Source organism: Musca domestica, unplaced genomic scaffold, assembly GCF_030504385.1.
Source record: "Musca domestica strain aabys unplaced genomic scaffold, Musca_domestica.polishedcontigs.V.1.1 1, whole genome shotgun sequence".
NCBI classification, from domain to species: Eukaryota; Metazoa; Arthropoda; class Insecta; order Diptera; family Muscidae; genus Musca; species Musca domestica.
The window spans coordinates 19,490,033-19,516,293 of record NW_026712114.1 but is presented as its reverse complement, the minus strand read 5'-3'; the positions used below and the strand labels follow the sequence as shown (position 1 = coordinate 19,516,293).

At 30.2% G+C, this 26,261-nt stretch overlaps 1 protein-coding gene across 1 annotated transcript in view; it reads right to left on the bottom strand.

The window, feature by feature from the left end:
- Nucleotides 1-26,261, bottom strand: part of LOC101893144 (homeobox protein homothorax) — a 195,304-nt gene that overhangs the window by 87,492 nt on the left and 81,551 nt on the right. Inside the window, exon 7 of the mRNA XM_005183744.4 lies at nt 18,696-18,819. Within this exon, the coding sequence (XP_005183801.1) occupies nt 18,696-18,819 (124 nt within the window). The remainder of the gene's footprint in view (nt 1-18,695; nt 18,820-26,261) is intronic.

Sequence of the window (26,261 nt, the reverse complement as noted above, 5' to 3'; positions counted from 1 at the left end):
GTGTCAGGAAAAAAAAAACACCAACAACATTATTTAAATAAAATATATTAATATAAATTATTTATATTTATAATTGTGTTTCACAACATAACCATGGCTGGTTGTTTGATGATGATCTGCAACAGAACTCCAAGCCAGCCAACCAGACAAAAAACAGGTAAATGGATTTACTTTTAAATTATGACCATAACTTGTGAATGTGTATAAGCCAATATGGCAGGGTGTTTGATTAAAATCATCGATTACAAATTGCCAAGGAAAACCACAAAGAGAAAGGAGGGAAGAATGTGGGTAGGACATTATAAAAAAAAAATAAAAAATATATATAAATGTATATTTGTTAGGTTCCCCTCAAGACCAGCGGATTTCATACTATGATTTCAACACATATTTTGACAGCTTATCAAGCGGTCAGATCTGATTTTCACCACAGGGTTGTATTTTATACACACAGGGTGAGATAAAAAAATATTCTGAAATATTCTGAAGAATATTCTGGAGGGTGTATTAAAGCCTTGGGCACGCAAACATTTTGAAGGCAGACCTTGGACAAGAATGGGCCGCTTAGCAATATTCGGGCAGCGTGTGACGTTTTTATTCATGCCAAAAGTGACCAATTCGTTTAAATCTAAATTTATTCTAAAATTTAATGCTATTTCCGACATTTTTGCTTTCATTCAATAAAATTTTTAAAAAAATTGTAAAAATTATGGTCTGGATTAATTTGTAAAGCAAGGTTGGCACTAAAAAATACCAAAGTGTCGATCACCTCAAGAGCAAGCGCTTCGCCGGAAATGGGCCAAAATACCGCAGAGCAACATTCGGGCAGTGTGTGACAGTTTCATTGACCATTTGAAGGTCATAATTCGTGCCAAAGGCGACCAATTCGAATAAAATCTAAACTTATTCTAAAATTTAATGCTATTTCCGACATTTTTGCTTTCATTCAATAAATTAAAAAAAATTGGAAAAATTATGGCCTTTGATTTTTTTGCGTTTTTTTAAAGCACTCTGTACATACATTTTTTTAAATTATAATTAAATTATAGATTCTATTTTTTTTTAATTTTTTTCATAAACTAAAATCTAAACCCCTCCTAAAACCCTCCCTTTGACTCCTATCTCCATTTTTTTCATTCTCTTTTTCCTCCATTTTATTTCATTTACCCGAGATTTATTCATGTCGATAACATTACACAAGTGTCTTGTAATGTCCATTATTAATATTGTGCTAATAAACATTTTGTTGCTGGCTTTTTAATGACTTTACAACAACAACAACGAAAAAACTAAAACTAAACACATTGTTTACACTGCACATGTCGTCGTTGTCATTAAATACGAATAAGTCATTTAATTATTAGAAATTTCAGCAGCACTTTGCATGCAACCAAGCGTAAATAGTCATTTGTAGTTGCACGACTTTTTTTTTGGTTTAAAGCACGCTTTCAACAAAAAATCCAACAACAAGAAAAACAAAAAATGTGTTACAATTGTCATTAATATCTAGATAGATGGCATTATTTATTTAGAAAGGACATTAATATATAACACATACACTTGGATGTGTATAAATCCCGCATAACTTCCCCAAACTCTGTTAAATAATAATTACTTTTGTTTTTGAAGGAAAAACTAATTAAGTTTTCCACATAAATAAATTCCTGTAAAAAGGTAGAAACGTCTTCAATAATGTTTTAATAATATTGGTAAAAGTTTTTCTCTACTTCTTTTTTTTCTTTATTTCTAATGGATGGAAAAAAATCATAAATTATTTAGGGAAAGAAGGAAACAAATATCTATCCGAGTTTGAATGGGTGTTGTGTTGCAAAACCATTAGATGTTAACTTTATATTCGTAAATATTTTAACATGATCTCTCGCTCTCTTTCTCTCAGTCTTAGTCTCCACATACCACCTTGGTGGCTTGGCCATGTTTGCCAAAAAAGAAAATAAAGGGTCCGTGTGTAGGCCTACTTTCTTTTGCTGCTGCTGCAAAAGAAACAAAGTGAAGTCTTTTTTCCTTCTATTTCCAATGCAAACACATATTTTCTAATTTGTTTTGACTAATTTATGGCCTTTTTACTTATGCCTACATTTTCAATGTCTATTTACAAGGCGGGGGCTGTCTTGTGGGGACCCCCACAAAAAAAAAAAAAAAACTGTAATGGTAAACTTTGTCTCCTTTTTTTTTTTGCTGCTTACTTTTCTCCATAACACACACATTTGGCTAAGAAATAAATAGAGACATTTCTTTTAATATAAAAATGAAATCACTTTTTTTGTTGGGTTTTCGTTGGTGGTAGGCAGCAAATGGAAAACAAAGAAACAAGAAAATTACATTTTTATAACGCCCTCTCGTTTACCAGGGTTATGGAAACTAATTTCAAATTGCCTATAAACGCAAAAAGTTAATGGTGAACATTTGGAGGCGCGCGGCGGAAAAAAGTCTGAAGAGACCACAAAAAGAAGAAAAAAAAAAACTTGAAAACATAAGATAACCTCGGAAATGTGTTAAATTGTAGGTAAAATGGAAACTTCAGTGTATATTTTGACGTAAATTTGTTTGTCCTGCTACAATTTCCACAAGGAGACGTTTTTAGCTATGAGACACCTTAACCGACAAAAGGAAAACACCCAAAAGTCGGTATGACAACAAAATCGAAGGACCCTTCAATGAGGCTGTAAATTTGATTTTAAGATTCCCATAATTTTTTTTTTTTTTTGGCTTCGTGGAAATGTCGACTTTCGGTATTTCAGATTTGTCCAATCAGCAAAAATGTCGATTTTCGACTTTTACTTGCTAAGCCAAAGTCGTTTTTAATCATTAAGATTAGATATAGAATCGACTCTTCAATTTCCACAAGGAGACGTTCTCATTTAAAAGACATTAAAACCGCCAAAAGGAAGAAACCATTAGGAAGGACCCTCGAATGAGGCCGTAAATTTGATTTTAAGATTTCCATACTTTTTTTGGATTCATGGAAAATTCGAATTTCGCATTTCGAATTTTTCCATTCAGAAAAAATCGATTTTCGACTTTTACTTGCTAAGCCAAAGATGATTTTTCAGACATGGAATCGACTTCGGGGTTTTTTTGTGGTTTACAAACCGGATAGACATTCTACACTGAAGCAGATAAACTGTTGCATAGTTTTAGGAATAAAAAAATGGTCGAATTGCAATTAAATAAAATCGAATTTGTCATTTTTACCGCAAAATAATGTCAATTTTAATTTTTAAAATTTTTGTCAACAAAAACCAGTTGAGAATAAAATTGGAATCTTTGTTTATTTTTGTCATTAAAAAATTCTGCTAAAGTTGATTTCAGTTTTAAATGTTTTCATCAATACCAGATGATGGGATAAAAACTAAAAACTGTTGCATACTTTCTGGCTCATATGAAAAATCCACTATAGAAATACGATAAAAAGTTCGCCTAAGCGATTTTTAAAACAAGCCCAAGATGTATTCGAGTTGTAGACATTTTTAAATGAAGTTCAAATATCGAAGATAGAGAGAGAGCAACAGTCGACTCTTAGATTTTTTTAATTTAATTTAGCCTTGATTTTAACCGTTGCATACTTTTCGGCTCGTGTGAAAAAAGAACCATGTACAACTGATAATCGGTAACAGCTCATAACCCACACAATTTTCAAAACAAGAAAAATTGGAGATCAGCTTGTAGAGTTTTTGAAACCAATTTTCCATTTATTATATATCTACAAAAATCTGATTTTCGTAATAACTGCGAAAAAATATGCAATTGTCAAATTTTTAATTTAAAATTTGAGGACTATTTTCTCTAATCCTTGATATTAAAGTCTATATTTTATAAATATTTTTTGTCATATTTATTTGAAGTTTTCCATGCCAATGACCCCCCTATTCCAGAAATGACATTAACCAAGTTCACAACGAAAAAGTCATTATCCCAAACACAAGCAAAGACAAACGTCATTTCTGCACCTTTACGCATTCCTTTTCCTTACACATTCCCCTCTCCCTTTTTTATGACAATTATTACATTTGCTTCCCTGCCTTCCTTGCCTAGCTAAAACCCTAATCAACATGTAATTAATAGTTTTAATTAACTACACATTTTACAACAAAATCATTTGTAGAAGAATATAACAAAAACAAAAAATAAACCTGCAAGAACCCTAAATGGGGAACCCCCAGACCTGTATGACAAGCTGTACAGGAATGGTCAGTGGTTGTGTTGTATTGTCTGGAGCATACAGTAATAACTTCGTGGCTCGTACTACTTTTGTCACACATTGACGTCTCCCTTTCATCATCCCTTTGCTCCCCGACAAATTAAATGTGCGTAATGTCATAATTGTTCAAAAAAAGTTGGACAACGGACAGACACCGAACGACAAACTATGACGATGATGATGACAATTACGATTACATTTATGACAATACTGATGATTGCGTTGTAAGTGGCAGTAAGCAAGCCCGTAAGTTTGTAATGTGTCTGCTGGCCCTCCGCCATGAATGCTAAAGACTAAGAACAACAACAACAAGAAACAATATTAACAAAACGTGAATATTATACAATTAAAAGCCTAGAACGTCAGAAAAAAAAACAACCACACAACTATACGATGTGTCTTTATTAATGTTGGTACTAAAGTAAATGAATTTAAAAGCAATTACTTTGGTAGTTTTGTTTTGGAGGGGGAGTGGGCGGAGGTTTGGTGACTACCGTTAGCAAAGGTAGACTAGATGTTAACAACGATTACAACATAGAAAATTATATTATAACAGTCATAAAGATCTTTTATCTAGGAAAAGTAAAAATAATAATAACAAAGCAACTTGGTCACTACCTTTATGGTCAGACATTTGTTGGGTTTTTTTTTTTTTGTAATTTTCTTTCTTGGGTAAAATTATAACACATTTTCGATGAGTTCTGTTCCCGGCCACCCCTCACATTAAACCCCTTTTTCACTGCCTTACCAAGGCCAACACAACACAAAAATCAATAGCAACAGAAATTGAACACAAAAATTGTGGTTCTCGCATTGATATTGATTAAATTTGTTGCCTATATTTAGGCGCGCTTTTTGTGTTTGGGTGGCACTTTGGCGAATTTTATCTATTTGCAACATTTTCTCTGCCTGGCCAATATTGAAACCTCGAAACGCACCTCAAACCTCAACTAGACCTTAATGACATTGAAAATAACCCAACCAAACCAAATAACCAACCGAAGCAATCGGCTATGTCAAACCACCATAGGCTGGCTGTTGCAACATATATGTATGTGGATGCATGCATGGAGTGGCAGCAACAGGACCATTATGATATTTGCTTTGACCATATAGTAGCTGCTGCATGTTGCTTGCCAGGTTGGTTGATTGTCATTTGATTTTTTGCGTTTAGAAGGTGAGAGAGTGCCTGACACTCTTGCCATGTGTGTCGGTATGGAGGTTTTATTTGGAATCCGCCAAAAAGTTCATATTGTGGTTAATTATATGGAGATAAATTAGAAAAATTGTTAGACAAGGCTTGGGATTAAACGCAACAGGATGAGTTGGGAAAATGGGATAAGTGTTTTTTTTATTCTAAGAAAAAATTGGAATAAGTGAATTTGAAATGAAAATGGGGAAAATTTTGTGAACATCTTTATTTAAGTTGGAAAAAAAAGAGAAAAGCAGCAAAATGGAAAAAAATATATGGATAATTTTAAAACATTTTTCTTGTTTTAAATTTTTTTTAAAGTTTTTTTCTTCTAAGAAAAAAATCTTCTTTTTGGTGAAAACAAAATAGAAAAATATTGAATACAATAATTATGGGTTACTACTTAGGCAAATCTAGCTTCAAACAAAAGAACCTCTACCAAAGACCTGCCCCCTACATTAGATAATTGCCATGTAGTATCATAAAGAGGGAGAAAAACAGAGCGCGTGAGAGAGGGGAGCTTCTAAAAGCCTAGGCCTTTTAAATTTAAAGGCAATTATCATTTTAATTTAAAAAAAATATTTTTTCTGTGGAAAAAATTAAAATTCCTTTTCAAAACTAGAACCTATAATTATCCCCAAAAAAAGAGATAAAATTGAAAGGCAACCCTCATCAAGGGAATCAAAAAGAAAATTTTGTTGCGTTGAAACTAAAATTGAAATCAACACCACAAAACAGTATTTAAGTGCGTATGCGTGCGTGTGTGTGTGTGCGAGTGTGGCTTCTTCTTTTAATTGCTGCTAAGCGTAGAAAATTCCAATTTAGAAACATTTTTATAATTTCTATTTAATTTTATAATTATAGGCCAAGCAAATGATATAACCTCGTATTTAATTTTCCTTAGAAGAAAAAAAACACAAATTTCCACAACTTGTTGAGTGAGAAGTTAAACTAATAAAACATGTTTTTTTTTTAATAAGTGTTAATAAACAGTTATATTAACATTCTATGACATTTGAAATGACATTTAAATATTAACCCTTATTTATATGCATATGTTTGTTTTTATTTTGAAAATAAACAAAATCAGCTGGAGTATTTCTCCCTCTCTCTCTCACACACTCTCTGCTCTTCTCCTGAGCTAATTGAGGGGTTAAATTTCAATCAATGTCGTCAATGTGCCTGTGATGAGAAGAGATGACATTAACTCTTAAGACCTCATTTTATGCCCAACTGCTTTTTTTGTCAAATGACTTATCAATCCATAGACATCAAACAACAACAGTGATGTTGGTTGATTGCTGTGGCCACAACCCCCTTTTTGTGTTGGAAAAGGGCATTAAAAAATGCAGTGGTTGTAACTTTTTTAATTTAAAAACCATTTTTAAGGGGTGTTAAGGTTGTTCTATCTGGAGCGGAAAATAATGATGATTTGAGATTGTTTTGTTTGATTTGTTTTAATGCGATTAAAAATTTTCCCTGATTTTTCTATTTTCCATAAAATGGGAAAGCGAAGTCTTGCTGTGTTTTTGTTTTTTGTTGATGTGCCTAATTTAACATCAATAATGTTTGGTTAATTTTGCCTAGATCCTTAAAGTTAAATGGTAAGCTGACATTAATGGTTGTTTAGGAGTTTCAAATAAGAACTGAAATTATAGGACTTTTAGAAAAATAATTTAAAATTTGCCTTAGAAATAATTTTAGTATTATAATTTTAAACGGAAAAATTCCAAGGATTTTTTTTAAAGAAATATTGAAATTTATTTAAATCACAAAGAATTTTTCGTTTACATTTTTTCCGACTTTGATTTTTTATTTTTGATTTTTTTTTGAACAAAAAACGAAAAGTCTATGGTAAAACATTAATTTGTTTGTGTGTGCGTCTATGGCAAAACAATGCGTTCAATGTCTCCTACATATGTCCGCTTGTATGTTTTTTTTTTGTGTGGCTATCTGTCTATACGTGAAATGTTATGGCAAATAGACATATCTATCAATTGGCCATACACATGAATATATATTTTATTTTTTCGTTGATTTCGCTTTGGCGCTTTTCTGTGCGTCATAAAAAATCATGTATTTTTTGACTTTTATTATTCATTATTTTCACATTTATTTTCAGTCAAATTTTATTGTCTGTTTGTGCCATGGCGGTGCAAAAACAACAATACCACACACACAATACATTAAACAAAAAATGGCACTAACAAAAATTCGTACACACATAACGTGACAGAAAACACAAATCATAGGTCGCAGCTCTTCAATAGACCACCAAAGAATTTTTTTTCAGTATTTTTTTTTTTTTTTGCAAAATAAAAATTTAATTTCTTATTTTTTTTCTTCTGCAGTTGTCGCCACTTTGCAAAAGGCCATTAAAGTATTTTAAAGTAATTTGTTAGAGGACAGCAAAAAAAAAAAAAAAAAAAAAAAAAAAAAAAAATACAAAACCCATAACAAATATGATAAGCGGAATTTGGAAAGACTTTTATTGTTGTTTAAATGATAAATTATTTGTTGTTATTGATAAAAATTGCATATTAAACATAGATTTAAGTCAGATTTATAATGAAAGGTAATTAATTTGCTTTGATGGAATCCCATAAGGGAGGCAAAAGCATATATATTTAAAATGTAAACAAATAAATCTAAAGAAATATGAATGACATTGTTTTGGGTTTTGTTTGAAATTTATTAAGAAATTTATATTGAAATATAAATAAATAATAGATTTTCATTAGTTAAAAATTGGATTTAAAAAAAAAAATGAATATTTTAATATTTTGAATTTTTTTTGTCAAAAGTAAAGTATACCCCCGGGCGTGATAATAGGAGCCTACCTCAGGGCAAAATTATGCAAAGTGACAAAATTCATAAAAATCAATTATAACTGTAAAAAACAAAAAAACGTTGCTGTGAAAAAAGATCTGCCAATAGAACTTGAGTCGAACCTGGAGAGTTTCTAGTGTATAATTCGCATATGCTAATTTGCAATAAGTTCGAAATATATACTACTTTCCAGAGAACGGCCCTTGTAAGCCATCATCCACATCAAATATGCCTGATGAGCCGCTTAACCAACGGCGAAACGCGTCGCATAGTGGTGAGTGTGTGATAGTGTCTATCTGGCTTTCCTTTTCACTGCAAATTTCAGATCATTAAGCTCGTCTCGAAAGAGAAAACAAACAGTAAAAAATAGTTAATTCATTCAATCTTTGATTCTTTTAATTTTTTTTATTTATTTTTCCTTTCTGTATATTTTGTTCCATTTACTTATTTTCCTCCCATAGCCTCATTATATTTTCCCCATTTTTATTTTCTTCATAACTGACTAATTACATGCCTACTTTAATAAGAGAATAACTTTATCACCTCCGGCTTATCCCTGCAAAACTGTCAATCATATTTATAATAATTTACATGAGAATTATTTCCACAAAAATTAAAAAAAAAAATTTTTTCACAAAATCTAGAAAAAAGTGTAACTGTACCTCAATATCTTTCCCTTTGACTTATCTATGTTTGTCAATGTTGGAAAAACTTTCCCAAAAAACAACGAGACAACAAAAACATATCTCACAATTATTTGGAAAATGTAACACCACGAAAAAGCAAAGGTTGTCTGATGCTGGTGTTGATAATTATAATTGTGATGATGATGATGATCGGCAAGGACGAGCCGTTTGTATCCTTCTTTGTTGGTTAGATTGCGTTTTTCGTTTTTTTTTTCGACGCATATGCGTTTCTGGTAACGAAAGTTGATTTCGTAATGGGTTTTTATTATTATTATCCTTTTGCTAGGCCATTTTCATGTACACAACCAGCTTTGTTGTTCCTCCGTTTTTTTTTTTTTTTTTTTTTTCAAAAGTAATTCATCTTTTTTTTTGGTGTCGGCGCTTGTCCAAAAACCCTCTTGCGCATACCATACATGCATGCAGCCAGCCAGCCAGTCAGCCAGGGATTCAATGCTCTTTAACGAAAGGTGGAAATTTGATGATGCTTAGACAATTTGAACACACCCTATTTGGCTTTCTGTTGTATTGGTTCATGTTCATGTCTATTGTTTTTAGCAAAAAAAAAAAAAAAAAAAAAGAGGAAGAACAACAACAACATAACCATGCTTTATAGGAAATATGAGATAATATGCGTGTATTTCATATTTGTTACGGTGGTCTGTGTGTGCCCATTGTTGTCTCTTTGTTGTGCCATAGAGAGGATACAGCCATCCAGCCAGACTTTTCGGCTAAGGGATGAAGATGAATTGCCTTATGTCTGTTTTGACGTAACCATACACTTCGTTTCACAGTTTCACATTGAAATGGAATAAATCTCACAGACAAGTCGCCACACATACATATTCATAGAGTATTAACATGTACAAAGCCCATTACCGGCAATGAGTCCTATAAAATGTCCTGTGTCTTTGTGTGTGTATGTGTGTGTGTTTTGAAATTTTAAAACCCCCAGCTGTATCCCATAATAAGAAGATGAAGTTCTGCTTAATTTGTTATTTAAGGGTACTCTCCCAAGTAGTAGCATTTGTTTTTTGTTTGGGAAACCTAAAAATACTCTCTAGTTTTGCTAGCAGGCTTGCTATGGTTAAGCCGAAGGATTAAGGGGGAATGTACGGAGAAAAGAGCAAATATTTTAATAAATTTTTGAGGGAAATTGTTTTATTTAAAGGGAATTATATGAAATGGAAAAATATTTCATCTTGTATAAGAAATTCATAAAGTTGAAAAATGTTGCCTACTTTTAGGTGTAATATTATAATTGAAAGTTTTATATGTACACTTTTGGCATATATATATTTAACGATTGTTAGTTAAAAATTGAAAAATTGTAGCAAATAGTTTGTTTGCAAAATATAAAAAAATTTGCTGCATACTTATAGGCAAATTTTGTAAAACGATACTATTTTTTTTAAAAATTTAAGAGCTTTATTTTTCAATAATTTCATATTTTTATATGTTTGTCTATGCTCCTTTTTCAGGAAGTTGTCTTCCTAGCTTTAAAAGTACTATTTTAAAATTGCATAATTTTAGGAGAAAAACAAATATATAGCAAAAACATATATTATTTATTTGAAATTTTAGTACTCCAAGATTAGAAAAAAATAATCAAATAAAATTAGTTTCATAATATTTTAATGTTGTTTTTTCTGTTTAATGAAGATTTTGCAGAAAGTTGATTGCCTGGCTTTAAAAGTATAATCTTAAAAAAATGCCTGCATACTTTTAGGAGTAAAATTTATGAACAAATATTTTATTCATTTTAAAAATTATTATTAAAAAATGAAAGACCTAATATTAAAAAATAATTTATAATAGCTATATTAATTTTATTTAATAAATAATTTTGTGGTATTGTATACTTTTAGGAGTGTTTTATGGCCAAAAATTGCGTGATTCATATATTTACCAATTAATAATTTTAATAAAAGTTAAATATTTTTTATTATTTCATTAAAAAATTTAATTGCATACTTTTGGGAGGGTTTAGCGCAAATATTTCTTGACTGATGTTTTAACCAATTAATTATTACAATAAAAATTAGAAATGTTTTTTTATTTCATTGAAAAAATTATAACTGCATACTATGGGAATGTTGTAGTGCAAATATTTCGCGATTTACGTTTTAACCAATTAATTATTACAATAAAAATTAGAAAACAATAATTTCTATTTTATTAAAAAAAAGCTCAAACAATTGCTTGAAAAAACCAGAAAAATATTTATAATAAAATTATAACTAAATGTCTACAAAATCCTTGCCCTTTTAGGATGAGTATTCCAAAATGCAAAAAATCAATCAAATTAAATTTAAAAATTCATATTTTCACAATATTTCAATGGTTTTATCTGTTTTATGAAGATTTTATGTTTTTTTTTTTTTTGGTTTTTCCTTAGCCAGACTTTAAGGCGCTGTTGATCTTCTTGAAGATTCCCAAGAAGTAATTTAGTTTCATATTTTTTTTTTCACCAACTCATAACTCTTGAGAACCAAGACACATCCATAATACATAATAATGTTGTAACCAACAACAAGCAACTTATGCCGAGTATTGCAAAGCATTACTTAACAGTTTTCGATGTTAAACTCCTTGAAAACTAAAGTAAAACTTTAATGACCCACTCTATGACTTCAGAAAAAACACCAAAGAAGACGGCAAAAACAAAACAACGACAGCCAACCACTTTAAAGGCGGGAAAAGGGATACATTATGGCATGGTCGGTCGGTCGGGCTTTACGTTTGGTCATAAAGTATTTAAACATTTTTAAGTGCCACTTCTTTAACACTTTTTTAAACAAGAAAAAAAAACGCCATACACTCATAGATAAGTGAACGACAACAACAATGGCAACAAAAACATCATTATAATAATCTTCATAATCCATAAAAATATTCATTTTTTTCATTTTACAGATAAAAAAGTTCCCGGTGTCTTAAGTGAATTTTGGACCTCCCTATGATATTTTAAAGTATGGCTTTAAATCAAAACACATGACCCCTAAACAAAATATATCAATAAATTATTTATCATGATATGCAATTTTTTTCTTTCTAAAGATGTTCAATTGCCATTCTATGGAAATCAGTGTTAAATAACAAATTATTTATTTTTATATTTTGAAAATGATATTGCATTTCTCTAGACTTCAAAGCAGTGCTAACCGCCATTGATGTTGTTATTGTGTGACAGTTTAGTTTTAATCTTTTCCATTCTTAGTTGGGAAAATTGTAAAGTTTCTTAATAAATTCCGTTTCATTCAATATCGTAGCTTTCTGGTCGGAGGTGCTTGCTGCTGCGTGTGTGTGTTTGTGTGTCTTGAGATTTTATGCACGAATTCATTTCAATTCCATTCAAATGGAAAACTTTTGATTTTTATCAATTGTGACACAGCGAATAACAGCCGACAGGCTGACCCGCCGACATGGAGACACTCATAGCGACAACATTCAGTCACTCAACTGCACAAGTGTTTTGCCGATGCCACAATTCGAAATTTCTCATTTAAAGTTTTCAGTTTGATTTTTTTCTCGATTTCTGTTTTACTTTTCGCTTTTCATTAAAACTTGTCATTAGACGAGGAATGTTGAAAACAATTATGGGAACAATTTGAAAATATTTGAGAAATATTGAGGTGATAAGAATTTTTTTTTTCAATTCACTTTAGTTTTCTTCAATATTAGAATATTATTTTTAAATCGTTCTAAAGCAGAAAAGAAAAGTTAAATTTTGAATTTTTGTAACATGAAAAAAATATTTTCTTGGATCTCATTGTCTATTAAAAATTAAAATTTTAATTATTTTTTTAGAAATAATTGAAGAAAAATTGATTTTTAAAAATTGAGGATAAGACATCGAAATTTACTTTTTTAAATTAATTTAAGAAAAAATGGAAATAATGTCGCTAGTCCTTATCAATCATATAATTTTTTCTATTTAAAGGAGAGCCTAGATTTACTCTTTTTCACTCGGGAGTGAAACCAGCTCGTGAATGGTATTACTCAAAGAGTGGGAATTTTATATGGAGTTTACTCTTCACTCTCAGTAACTCATGTTTGAAAAATTAAAATGGAGGGAAAGAGAGAGGAGAGAGAGAGAGAGAGCTCTAAGAGTAAAATCGAGTAAAGAGAGAATATTTTGTGTTCTGATTTGGGCGAACGAGTTTTGCTCCCACTCTAAAATGAACAAAGCCTGATCGCCCTTATTCGAATGAAGCCGAAAAATTGAATTTTGCTCGTTTTGCTTTTTCTACATCCAGGAGTCTATTTTGTGTTCTGATTTGAGGAATACACATACATAAAAATACATCAGCATGACAAAAACTAAGAGATTGATCCGCAAAAGTAGAGTCTGCTCGTTTACGCACGAGTTTTGCTTCCACTCTAAAATGAACAATGAACCTGCTCGCGCTATTCGAGCGATGACGAAAAATTGAGTTTTGCTTTTTCTACACCCTGGAGTGCTAACGCACTCGACTTAGACCGAGTTTCACTCTCTACTCGAATTCGAGCTAGTTTTTCGAAAGTTTGATTTAATGTTCTTCCACAAGTCTCTCGTTTTTAAAATTGTCCCAATTTGAACTACCAACAGATAATTTTGTCCCACATTTTTCTTCTAAAATATTTTCCCTCCTCCGGAGAACTGAAAACAACTTTGGTGGTCTGCCACAAGAAATTGGCCATTAGACCACTTCCAAATGCTTATTTTCATATTGTGTTTAGTGGCATGGAACATTTGTTTATTGCCCCAGCCGGTAGACCGACACAGATCGTTTGCTAAAACCAAACATTCCCAAACTGCTGATATAAAGTTCATTCATTCATACACATTTATAGATTGGCGTTGCTTTATTAATGAAACATTGCGAGTAATTTTTGTTTCTCCATTCCGGCCAAGATATCACCTTCCAGAAGCGCTGGGAGGAAAATGAAAAAGTTCTTGTTTTTTGTTTGGTATATTTTTACGACATAAACATATAACTTTTTTTATGACATGGCCTTAACAAAACAATTGTCTACTTGCCACGTTTCTTTTTTTCGAACATCAAAGGAAAAAGTTAAGGCTAGGAGAAAAAAATGTTGCCATAAAAAAGGCGGCGGCAATTTCCTTGAGACCATAGAATATGACCACATCCGAAGAGAGGAAGTAAGGAAGAGGGGCTGCCCCTATCTCATCTAGTAGCCACATCTTCAATGGCAAAAACCATAACATCTAGATATTGTTTATGGACCCGGTGGTGACTTGATTTTTTTTATTTCAACCCAATTCAAAACATTGGCAAATCAAATCGAAACGATGGGGAAAAAATTAAAGACGAAATCAATTTTATGATTTCTTTTCAAATCCGAGATATGAAAAAAGATCTCTTCTACATTAAAATGAAGATATTTTCTATGGGGGATTACAGGTGAGTACAGATAAATGCAAAAACGGGAGTGGGATGTTGTTGAAATATATGTAATTTCAAAAAAAAAAAAAAATAAATAAATAAAGTAAAATAAAATAAATAAATTAATAAATAAAAAATAAAATAAATTAATAAATAAAATAAAATAAATAAATAAATAAAAAGAAAGTAAATAAATATATTAAAATAAAATAAATAATAATAGATTTTTAATATTTTTCTCTATTTTTTCTCTATTTTTTTTTTTTCAATTTTATCATAGCAATCAATTATTGCATATTCCACCCATCTGAAATCCTGAAGATATAATATTCTTTCATTACTGACATCTTGCCATATCTATGTTGCCTTTATCCATGTTTGCCTGTATTTCAAGGCAACTTTATTTGATTTTTTTTTTTTTTTTTTCATTTTCAAAAAAAGCCACCAAATTGCTTGCCACAAAAGAAGACCAACCAACCAAACAACAACATCAATATTACTACAAAGATGTGAGAAACTATTAAAAAGTCATAAAAATTGTATAATAAAAATTTACCACAAGAGCAAGCGGTGGCGGCTTCAGCAGCAGCAGCAGTTGCCGCGGTAGCAACACTTAGAACGCCAGCAAAAATGTGTTGCGCTATTTCAAGGTGGTATGCAGATGAAGAATTTCAAATGAGAAGATGGTAGTCCACCAGTTCGGCCATAAAACTCTATTCTAGCCATAGACCGGCGAACACTTTCAATTTCTTTCGATTTTTTTTACGGCTACGTTTTCGTTTTATGATTAATGGCAATAAAAACTGATTTGAATCAATTTAAAAAGATTTCATAAAAAAATAAAAGAAAAAATTGAAATTACTTGGAAATAGTTTTTTTTTCGTTGTTGTTGGAGATTATTAAATGGAAACCATAAAATCTGGAGCAATATAAAAATTATGAAATCAATAAATGTAACAGTGGCATTATGTGATAATAAAAATAAGCCATAATTAAAAAAAAATAGTTTTTTAAACTATTTAAAACAAAAAATTGAAGACAATTTTATGGTTCTATGGGGGCCATATAACATTTATAAACAAAGGAATTAAAATTAAAAAAATATATACTGTTACAACAAAAAAAAAAAAAACTATTACGAATATTTAAACATTTTTTCTATTGGATTTTGATTGCTTTCGGGATATGTTATTTAACTTTACATGAAAAATATTGAGAATTTCGAAAATTTTCTATTTTCGATCTGGGATTTGTCTTCTTTTTAAACCTCCCCCTAAAAATGTTTTATTTCGGAATTGGATCGCTCTTGTGTTATATTATCTAAGTTTATATGTGAAATATTGAGAATTTTGAAAATTTTCTATTTTCGATTTGGGATTTGTTCTATTTTTTAAACTTCTCCCTGAAAATATTTTATTTCGGAGTTGGATTGCTCTTGGGTTATATTCTCTAAGTTTATATGTGAAATATTGAGAATTTTGAATTTTTTCTATTTTTGATTTGGGATTTGTTCTATTTTTTTTAAACCTCTCCCCTTTTGTCTTCTTTCCCCATTTTTCCCCCAACTATATAATTAAAAATATTTCATGCTAATTCCAATAGGTGTTGCCCGGTTTCAGGCCTAGTTAAGTACACCGCACATTAATCCCACCTTAATTTTTTTTTTTGAGGTCTGGTGATATGGAAATCTACAGGGCCATGGTTTGCCTTCCATCTTCTTCGGCGGGTTGCTGTCTTAATGTTAATACTACTATTACATTTAATAATAGACCTCAAAACAAAAAAAAAAGCACACACGAGAAGGAATCCCTAGTAATATCTGGCCCACCGCAATGACCAATAACAAAAACAAAAGCAACAACACTAACAAACAAAATAAGGCCTAACATTTAATTTAAAAGGCGTGACTTGGGGCATAAAACAAAACAAGAAACGTAAAATAACTACAATGTTAACAAACAACAACAACTAAAAAGCAATTATAAAGGAATTAGTCTTCACAAAAACAACACACACACACAAACTCACACTCTTTTGTATCACACAAGAGCTTACCAATTTAAAATTCAAATGAAATGGAAAAAAAATCTTCTAAAAAAATTCTTATGTATAATTTTTTTTTGTCTTATTTCGTTTTCGTTTTTTTTTTTTTTTGCAATCAAGCTGTCTAAACTGACTGTTACAGGTCGTTAGAGGTCACCACCAGCATTTAATACATTCATAATATAATTACTGATTAAATGCTATAAATAATATTATTTATAAACACATACATCACCATCACAAAACAGAGACCGAGCTAAAAAAACGAAAATGAGAAAAAAAGATGGACAGACCCCGCCAATGCGGTTGGACAGTTGAGACAAGTTGAGAAATCAAGCTTAATATTTCAAAATGTCGATCATGATAATTGCTTGAAATAATAACAATAATGCCTGAGAATTATTGCTGTTTGAAAAAATTACAGCAAAAAATTTTTGCTGATAATAAAAATGACACGCGGAATTGTTGTTCTCTCGCTGAGGTTTGGCGTGAGATTTATGCCAGCAGCAACAGCATTAAACTCAGGGTATGAGCATGTGAAAAGATCAATATTTGTTGTTGTTGACAGTAAGAGTAACAAGACAGTGGAACCATAAATAGATCGTACAAAAGATGGTGGGGAATTAGGGTGCCAATGGAGACAAAGGGTCCATTCGGAAGTTGAAGGTCCTATTAGAGATTGAAAGAAATATGAGTATTGAAGTTGAGTATCAATAGAATATTATTTTAACTCTGTTCCACTGTGATAAAAATGAAATGAAAAACTATACATTTAGACAAATTCATCTGTATTTTGATCCACTGTTTACATAGCTTCATTTTTTCCCATACACATATTTATTTAAATTATTTTAAATAATTGCGATTAATAATCATTCCAATCACAATGATCGACTGCTGTGTTGAGTTAATACATATGTTTATTCGTCAGTCAGACAGTTAGCTTTTATTGTTGTTGTTGCTGTTGCTATTACTGTGGGACCCATTTTGCCCACTGTATCGTAATATGATTTATGAGTTATAGGCTTTATTAATGGCAATGCAAAAAAAAAAAAAAACAGAAACGGAAATTAATATTGAAATCATTGGGCAAACAGTAGCCCGGTAATTGACATGACACAAGTATTTGTCATTTTTCATAGACAAATACAACAGACAGACTTACACGTGCTTAAGAAAGCAGAAAGATTGAATAAAGAAATTAAAATAAAAAATAGAAATTGCCAATTTCCTTGTAATTAATCATAAAATTGAAGTGGAGCTCAGGGAAGAATGATATTGAGATGGAACTTAAATAAATATTTGAAACCATCTAAAGAGGATCAGAAAAGTTTGGGCCTTGAAAAATAATGAGTAAAAATATCAAAAATGGCATCTTAAAAATATTTTTCATTTAGTAGTCATTGGCCCAATATTTTTTGGCTCTAATTTTTTTAATTTAATTTATTTTTTTTATTTTGTAATTTTCTTAGCCCTTGTAAAATTTAATTTCCTTAAAAGTAAAAAAAAAATTCATCCTTGACAAATAACAATTAAAAACATCAAAAAAAAAAAAAAATGCATTTCAAGAAAATTTTCAATTTTCCATCATTTTTTTAATTTATTTTTTTTTTTTTGTGTAATTTTTCTAGTCCTAATAAAATTTATTTTTTAAAAATTAAAAACAGTGAAATTTGATCCTTGATAAATAAGGTTTAAAAATATCATCTTGCACCTTGTAAATATTTTTCATTTGGTAGCCTAATATTTCCTTCTATCATTTTATAATTCATTTTTTATTTTATTTTTTTTTTTGTAATTTTTCTAGCACTAATAAAATTTGATTTTCTTAAAAATTTAAAAAAAAATTAATCCTTGACAAATAACCATTAAAATCGTCGGAAAAAGGCCATCTCGAAAAAATGTTTTTATTTGAAAGCCATGGGTTATTTATTTTTATTATTTTTTAAATTTATTTTTCTATTTTTTAATTAATTTTTTTTTTGTTATTTTCCTAGCCCTATTAAAATTTAGTTTTCTTAAAAATTAAAAAAATGGAATTTGATCCTTGACAAATAACGATTTAAATCGTCAGAAAAGGGGCATTTTGAAAAATATTTTCATTTGAAAGCCATTGGCCCAAAAATGTTTATTTATCATTTTTGTTTATTTTAATTATTATTATTATTATTATTATTATTATTATTATTATTATTATTATTATTATTATTATTATTATTATTATTATTATTATTATTATTATTATTATTATTATTATTATTATTATTATTATTTTGTAATTTTCTTGGCCCATATAAAATTTAATTTCCTTAAAAAATGAAATTTGATCTTCCACTTACCAGGGTCTGATGTATCTAGGACAGGTGGTTGTTGAGATAAAGGACCAGGTGTACTACCAGCGCCCGGCGATCTAGCATCTTCGTTCATGGCTCCACCATATGATAAAGATGAACTAGGAGGCCGCTGTAATGAGAAAAGATTGAAGAAAATTTAATTAAAATTTTGAATTTTATTGCAAAAAAAAAGAAATAAATCAATAAATATATAAAAATAAAAAAATATATAAAATAATAAATAAAATTAAAAATTTCCAATTTTAGTTTCTTTCTTTAAATAAATTTCATAAAATTAAAATTAAATAAATTATTACTAATTAAAAGTGTAGTATTTAAAAATTTCCAATTTTAATTTATTACTTTAAATAAATTAAAAGTAAGTAAATTCCAAATGAAATCAATATTTTATTAATTATTAACAGAGAACATACTTTTTAATAACCAATAAAAATAATTTATAACTACCAAAAGGTAATAAAAAATTTTTACCAACACAAAATCCCACTTCTTATTCAATTGAAAAATAATTAAAAAAAAATTCCCAACAATTTAAAAACCATAAAAACCCCAACAACAACACCAAATTCTATATTATGTAAATTCGTTGTAATGTTCGGTAAATTAAAAATTTGTTTATTTGTCTCGTCAAAAAAACCAAATAAAACAAATAATTATAATTTCACCCAACCAAACAAACTCCAATGACTTTTCAAACAGGAGCGTCTCCATGTTATTTTACAAAATACCTTTTTTGTTGGAATATGCAAATGAAGGCACGTTTTTTATCGATGTGTAATTAATATAATTAAAAATACATTATACAAATACCGAAAAACAAACAAACACACACACAGAAAAAAAATTACTTAATTTTTTTAATGCGGTTTGTTGTTCTGGTGGGAGCTGGCAAAATAAAAACCAAAAGAAACAAACTTTTGCACGGAAAAAACGTCCAAAAGAAACCTTTATGAATTTCAATTAAATTGAATACAAATGACCAATATTTTTTGTTGTTGGTGTCTCTTTTTAATTCTATTAACAGTCAATGTCTGTGTTATTGCATGTTGAGTGAAAAAAAAAAAAAACGAAAACAAAACAAAAAAAGGTTGTCTTTTGCATAAAACAAAGCCGCTGAGAAATGTCAAAATGTCAAATGTTTATAAGTCTAAGGCGATTTTAATATTCCTATTTGAGTCTTGAGGAAAGCATTAGTCTAGACTTTTTGTCTATACATGGTGAAGCAAACAGTCAGCCAGCCAGCCTACCCGCCAGTAGCTGGGAAATTAATGCAGAAAATTATTATGGCTGATAAGAAGCCATACTGCTGGTGGTGCGTAACTGCTTAGTTTTCTAAGCTTTTGCCCAGTTTTGCAAAATACTAAAAATAATGATGGTGGCATACTAATTTTCTGCAACATACTGTTCTCTCTCCAAGCGATGAGAAGCAAGAAAACACCACAGCAACAACAACAATATTATGAATTATTAAATAGCAAGAAAATGATATTTTTACCTTCTGCGCTGCGTTGTGAGACAGAAAAATTTTATGCTTATTTAAAATAAAACCACAGGAGTCCATCCATATCCATGGAGCAACTTGGGGTATGTGTCATTTTGAGTAGAGGATGGCCCAGGAGTGCAGTCATACATACATATATATTTGAAAATAATTTACGCTCTCCCGGCATTTGTTGGAGAGTTACATTTCAAATATAAAAATAAAGGTTCAAAAAAAAAAAAAAAAAAAATCACAAAGACATCAACCTTTTTGAGTCTAAGGTTCTTCTTTTTTTCTTCTTTGGCCATCACCACAGCACTGGGCTGGTCTTTTGTTTGGGAATCGGTTGGCTGGCAGGAGAGGTCTCCAAGATTGTCTACAGCCAGTTGTTGCTTTGTGGCTTTGACTTTGTCTTTGTTTTGTCAAAAGTGCGTGCTGTGAATTTTATTAAATATGAAGGAACATTTGTTGTTTGTTAAATACATTTTTATACACAGTTGACATTTTCCCAAAGCCTTGAATTTTAATATAGTTTAATTTTTTTTTTTTTTTGAATATTCAACTAAGCAAAAAAACTGAATCACAACTCCCCTTTCCTTCCCTCTCCCCAGATTTTATATATTCTTAACCTTTGTTCTTTTTTTTTTTTGCAGTAAGAAGGCCAGCTAAAGTGTTTTCTTATCTCCCCAAAACATTTTCACTTAATTGTTAATTATTTTTTCATCTAGTTTTTATTGCTCACCCTCCCCCTACCCTTCCCTCTCTTTTGCTACCACTTAGAAGAGCAAAATCAATATTGTGTTTTTTAATATATATTTTTTATTTATTCTTTGTTTTTTCTTTTGCCACTTAAAATGATCAATTGATCTGCAACGACCCCCAATGCCTTCTCGCCCTCTTTCCCCCCTCCGTCGCTTGAAAGTGTAATAAACAAATAATTAAAAATCCATATGAATAAAAACGAATTATTTTTTATGAGGTATAAAATGATCGATTAAAAAACTATAAAAAAATATATATATTCTTTTCAAAAAGAAAATAGGGAAATTATTTTTAATGATTTTCAAGTGGATTCATCCCATTATCAATCAAAAATTGTTTGCCAGACCAAGTTGGTGGTGGTAGGGGAGGAAGCAAGAAAGGGGAAATACTAAAAAAAAGCCGTAAAACTGAAGAAGGGAATTTTTCTTTGGAAAAGTATAAAAATCAATATTTTGGTCACAGTTCAGATTTTTAAACTCTGACTTGAAAATGCATTTAATAATTCTCATTAACTTTGTGGAATGGGGAATTTTTTTCCAAACAAGAAATAAACTTAGAAAAGTCGAAAATTTTCCCAAAATAAAATGGTTAAGAAAAAAAAAAAAAAAAAAAAACAAATAAAACCAAAAATCTGATTAGAAGGTAATAATTCTCGTTCACTTAGTTTTTAACCAAGTATTCCTTTTTTATTTTTTTAAATGAAAATAAAGAGCTTTCGCTCTTAATTTAAAATTTTCCGAAATAATAATGTTTAAATAATATTCCTTTAATAAACTTGCATTTTTTTTTAATGGCAATAATTCTCATTGACTTTGATGTATAAACAATGTTTTCGTATTTTTAAAGAAAACATAAACATTAGTATTTTCCCACAATTGAACTCTTTGCTAGTTATATAAGGGCAATAATTCTCATTGACTTTAAGGTACAAAAAAAAACTTGGAATTTATATAGAAAATATATATAAATTTTTTCCTAAACCCTATAGAAAAACATTTAATCACTTTTACTTTCCCACATTCGAGCAATTTTTTCTCTCTCCCCCTAAATTGCCAAAAAATTTTCCCAGCTTGGTAGAAATCAATTACTCAAGAAATACGATACATATGGAAAAGAATTCTCCAAGGATAAATCCCCTGTGCAAAAATCGTCAATGAATTCCTATTCTCCTCCCCCCACTGGAACGCAAAATGTTGATGATCTTCAAATAACACAGCCAATTATAAAACATATATTTAACTATGCGAAAAATTGTGTGGCACACACAAAAGGACTTACGGCGGGCAGACGGCGTCACCACACCTTATGCGCCGGTGGCTGGCTGGTGGTTTGGGTGTTAACGAAATAACAACATACTTGAAATCAACAGAAGTGCCAGTAGTAGTGGTTGGAATAACAGCAGCAACAACAACAACAATTATCAACAAAAATACACACCAGAAATACAAACAAATTAACAAGTCCTGAAGTATTGTAAGCCGGATGGATAATGGTTTATTGGGCGAGGGTGAATGAACAACTGAATAGAATTCCTGCAGAATGCTACGCAAATACCCCAAGGACCTGAGCTTAAACGAATGTCAAACTCAAAATGATTATTATAGAACGGAAAAAAAAAGAAAACCATACGCACACACACACAACACAAAGATGATGGGACGTCGTTTGTCTGGATGGGTGGGTGATGGGACGAAATGTCGTCCTTTTACACTTTCACCCTCTAGGCAAAATGCCTGGGTGATGTGTAAGTGACATCAAAAAATCAAATAGAGAAATTATGTTTTTCTTTCTCATCAACATCGTCATCATCCTCATCGTGGAAGGGCAGACAGACAGACAGACGGACCGACCGACCGACAGGAATACCAGACCAGACAATATTTGTAATAACACGGTAAAACACTTAGCGTGGTATAATCCACAATAACAACAAACTTTTGAAGGGGTGTTCTTAGGCAAATACCCAAAAAGTACTTCTTGTACCAATAATTTGATTGTTTTGCCATTTGACAAGAGTGTGAGCGGCGGAGTGAGTGAGCAAGGAGGTTGGTCATCAAACACAAATTACAGAACAGACACTATAATCATTTTTGCTTGAACGTGTGCTGACCGAAAATATAATAACCAGGGGGACAAAAAATGTCTAATGATTATGTACCCCAACCCCAACCAGAAAAATTGTATACCCGAAAGTGACAATTATCTGGTTGAGAAAAACAATGCCATTGAAACATGTTATTATTGTTATTTTTCGGCTCGATTCAGATTTGTTTGGGAGTTTTTGGGAGTTAATTCATAAAGTATGGGAAAATTGAGAGAGTTTTGTATGAATATTAAGCTCTTTAGAGGGAGTAGTTTTAGAGCATTATTTAAGGTAAAATTTGAATAAAAGTACTTTTTCAAATATTTAAAAAAAAATAATTTTTATATAACCTGAAGCACTGTAGGATGGGAGTTATATATTTTCTTTAATTCGGGATTTGAATTAAATTGGCATTAAACTTTTTTATAATTTAAAAAAATTATTTTTTTTAATAAAAAGATCTAAAAATATGACCGAAATGTAATTGTGTGTAAATGTCTGTGTTAAGACAAAAGTAATTAAATGTTTTTTTCTTTTAAACAAAAAACAATTGAAAAAGTTTTTCTTTTTTGCTTTGTTTGTTTTGTTGATGACCATTACTTAACAAATTACTTTGGTGTTTGGAATTTTCTTTTGGCTTCTTCCTGTTTTTTTTTTGTGGGGTAGAGGGAGGAGGAGGGGGGTGTGAATGGTCATTCAATAAAGTGCTTTTTGTGGCAAAGTTATTTCTTAGTTTTAAAAGTTATTTTTGTTTTAGTTTGAATAAAACTTTTTCCGTTTTCTACTCAAGTGTTACTCAAGAAGTTGTAAATTGTCCGGCAAGCTAATGATCGGAAAGTAATAGGTAGAATATTATTTGGAGATTAATTTCCAAGGGGGGAAAAACTACTCAGGGAATATTAAATTATAAATAAAAGGATATTTTATAAACTAAATTATTTAACAAATTTGAGCAGGATTTTTAAAAAGAAATTGGAAAAATTTGAATGCCTTTGTCCTTTTTCTATTTTTTTTAATTTAATATTTTTAAAAAATTATTTAATTACTTTTTCTAATTAAATGGAAAATGTTGGGTTTTTAAATTTTAAAATTTTCATTTTATCATAATGAAAATAAAATGATTTTTTTGTTATTAATTTTAAAAATTCAAATTCAATCATTAAATAAATTATGATTTGCCCACAAGACCACAACGCCTCATAAACATTTCATTTCTTCTCATTTTTTTCTTTTGCAAATAATTTTTTTTTGCCATAATTCAAAGCAATGGAGCTGGCTTTTCATAAAAATCCCCAATGCAAAAAGCGATTTTCATTTCTTCGATCGACATGTTCGGTTTGTATAAATTGTTTGTAATTATTTGCAATCGTTTTTTCGACCCGCTCGTTCATTCGTTCTTCCATTACCCTGCGCATAATTTTATTTTACGATCATTTAACACACTCTCCTAAGTTTTTATAGAGCGCAACAATGCAAGGCAGAAATAACAGCAACAGCAACAATAATATGTGGCTGGCAGCTTCTGTTATTTGCCGGGCAATATGATAGATTTTTATGATTTGTAATGATTTGTAAAGAATGTGGAAGAAACAAAACAAAAAAAGTGGAAATAATAAAGCAAATCAAATACAAAACAACAACCACAAAAAGTGAATAGCTCAAAACGGTTAGGCATGATTGCATTTCACAATGGAAAAAAGGAGAAAACAAAAAAAAAAAAAAAAATAACCGCCACAAAATTCCATTCCCCAATATCAGGGGCATTAATGGGAAGTGGAGATTAATTTCTCAATTCATTCAAAGTTTTTGAGTTGGCTATTTGGTGAAAAGGTTTTTTGTATAGTTTGGTAATTTAATATGGTTGGCGGCTTTGCCAGGAATTCCTAAGGTCCCCCACCTAGCCTCCCTTAGCAAGTGCCAAAAGCATAGCTTGTTTTATATCCTGGCAAAGTGTTACAAAGTCTCCTTTGTGTCTTGCAAGTCTGATGGCCCAAAAATAGGCGGCTTAATTTTTTCCCTTTGAGTTTCACGCTTCAATGCACAAAAAATGAAGAGAAGAAGTCCATACTTTTTTTCTGGAGTCATATTAAATTACCTTGAGAAAAAATATATTTCACTTTTCTGAAGTTTTAAAAAAGCCAGCAGCGAACGCGTGGTATGTTCAGTTTAATTAATAACTTATCAATTAATATTAATTAAGCTATCAAATTGCATCAATGCGAAGCTAGTTTCCAATTTTAATATATATTGAACATGTAACAATAGCTGGAGTGCAATTAAAATATGCCAACGTGTACTTCCTAGAATTATTGAAATAATTTCTAACTAATTTCAGTTTTGCTGCGTTTATCATCTTTGCATGTTCGCAAGCAATTATAAGCAACTAATCGCCTCGAATGATGGCATGAATGGGAAATGTGGGGCTGTTACTGTGCTAAGACAAGACGACACCCGGAGATAGTAGAGCTCAGTTAGAAGGAAGATGGGGGAAGGGGTGATAGGGGGTTGGGGAGAAACTAAAGCAAATATTCAAATTAAAATGCATTAGAATAAATTACAAAAAAAAATAATAATGAATAGAAGGTGAATGGAATTCCTATGGCGTTAAGAGTTTTGTTAACCCTTGTGGGCAAAAAGGGGTATCTAGGGGTACCAAAAAATTTAAAATTTTTAGGTTAAGGCTTTTCAGAAAAAATAGGAGAAAATTGAAATTCCAGGTAAAATTTCAAATTTTTGTAAAAAAATACTTTGAATAGAGCTATTCAGAAAAAGGGGAGAAGAAGAAGACAAAAGACAGAAGAGAAAATAAAGCAAGTTTTAAAATTTAAATGCATTAGAATATATTTCAAAAAGAAAACGGAAGTTTAACGGAATTTCCATGGCTTTTCAGAAAAATAGGATAAAATTGAAATTCCAGGTAAACTTTCAAATTTTTATAAAAGAAAAATATCTTAAATAGAGCTTTTAAGAAAAGGGTGAACAGAAGAGAAACTAAAGCAAATTTTCAAATTTAAATGCGTTAAAATATATTTCAAAAAGAAATCGGAAGTTTAACGTAATTTCAATGGCGTAAAGAGTTTTAAATTTTTTTTAAAGCAAGAAGGGGTTTTAGGGCCCTATTTCAATTTATTTTTATTTTTTAATTACATTTTCAAGATATGTGTTTTTAAAATAGTTCCATTTCCTCATAAATTTTCCATTTTTTATTAACAAAAAACCATTCTTA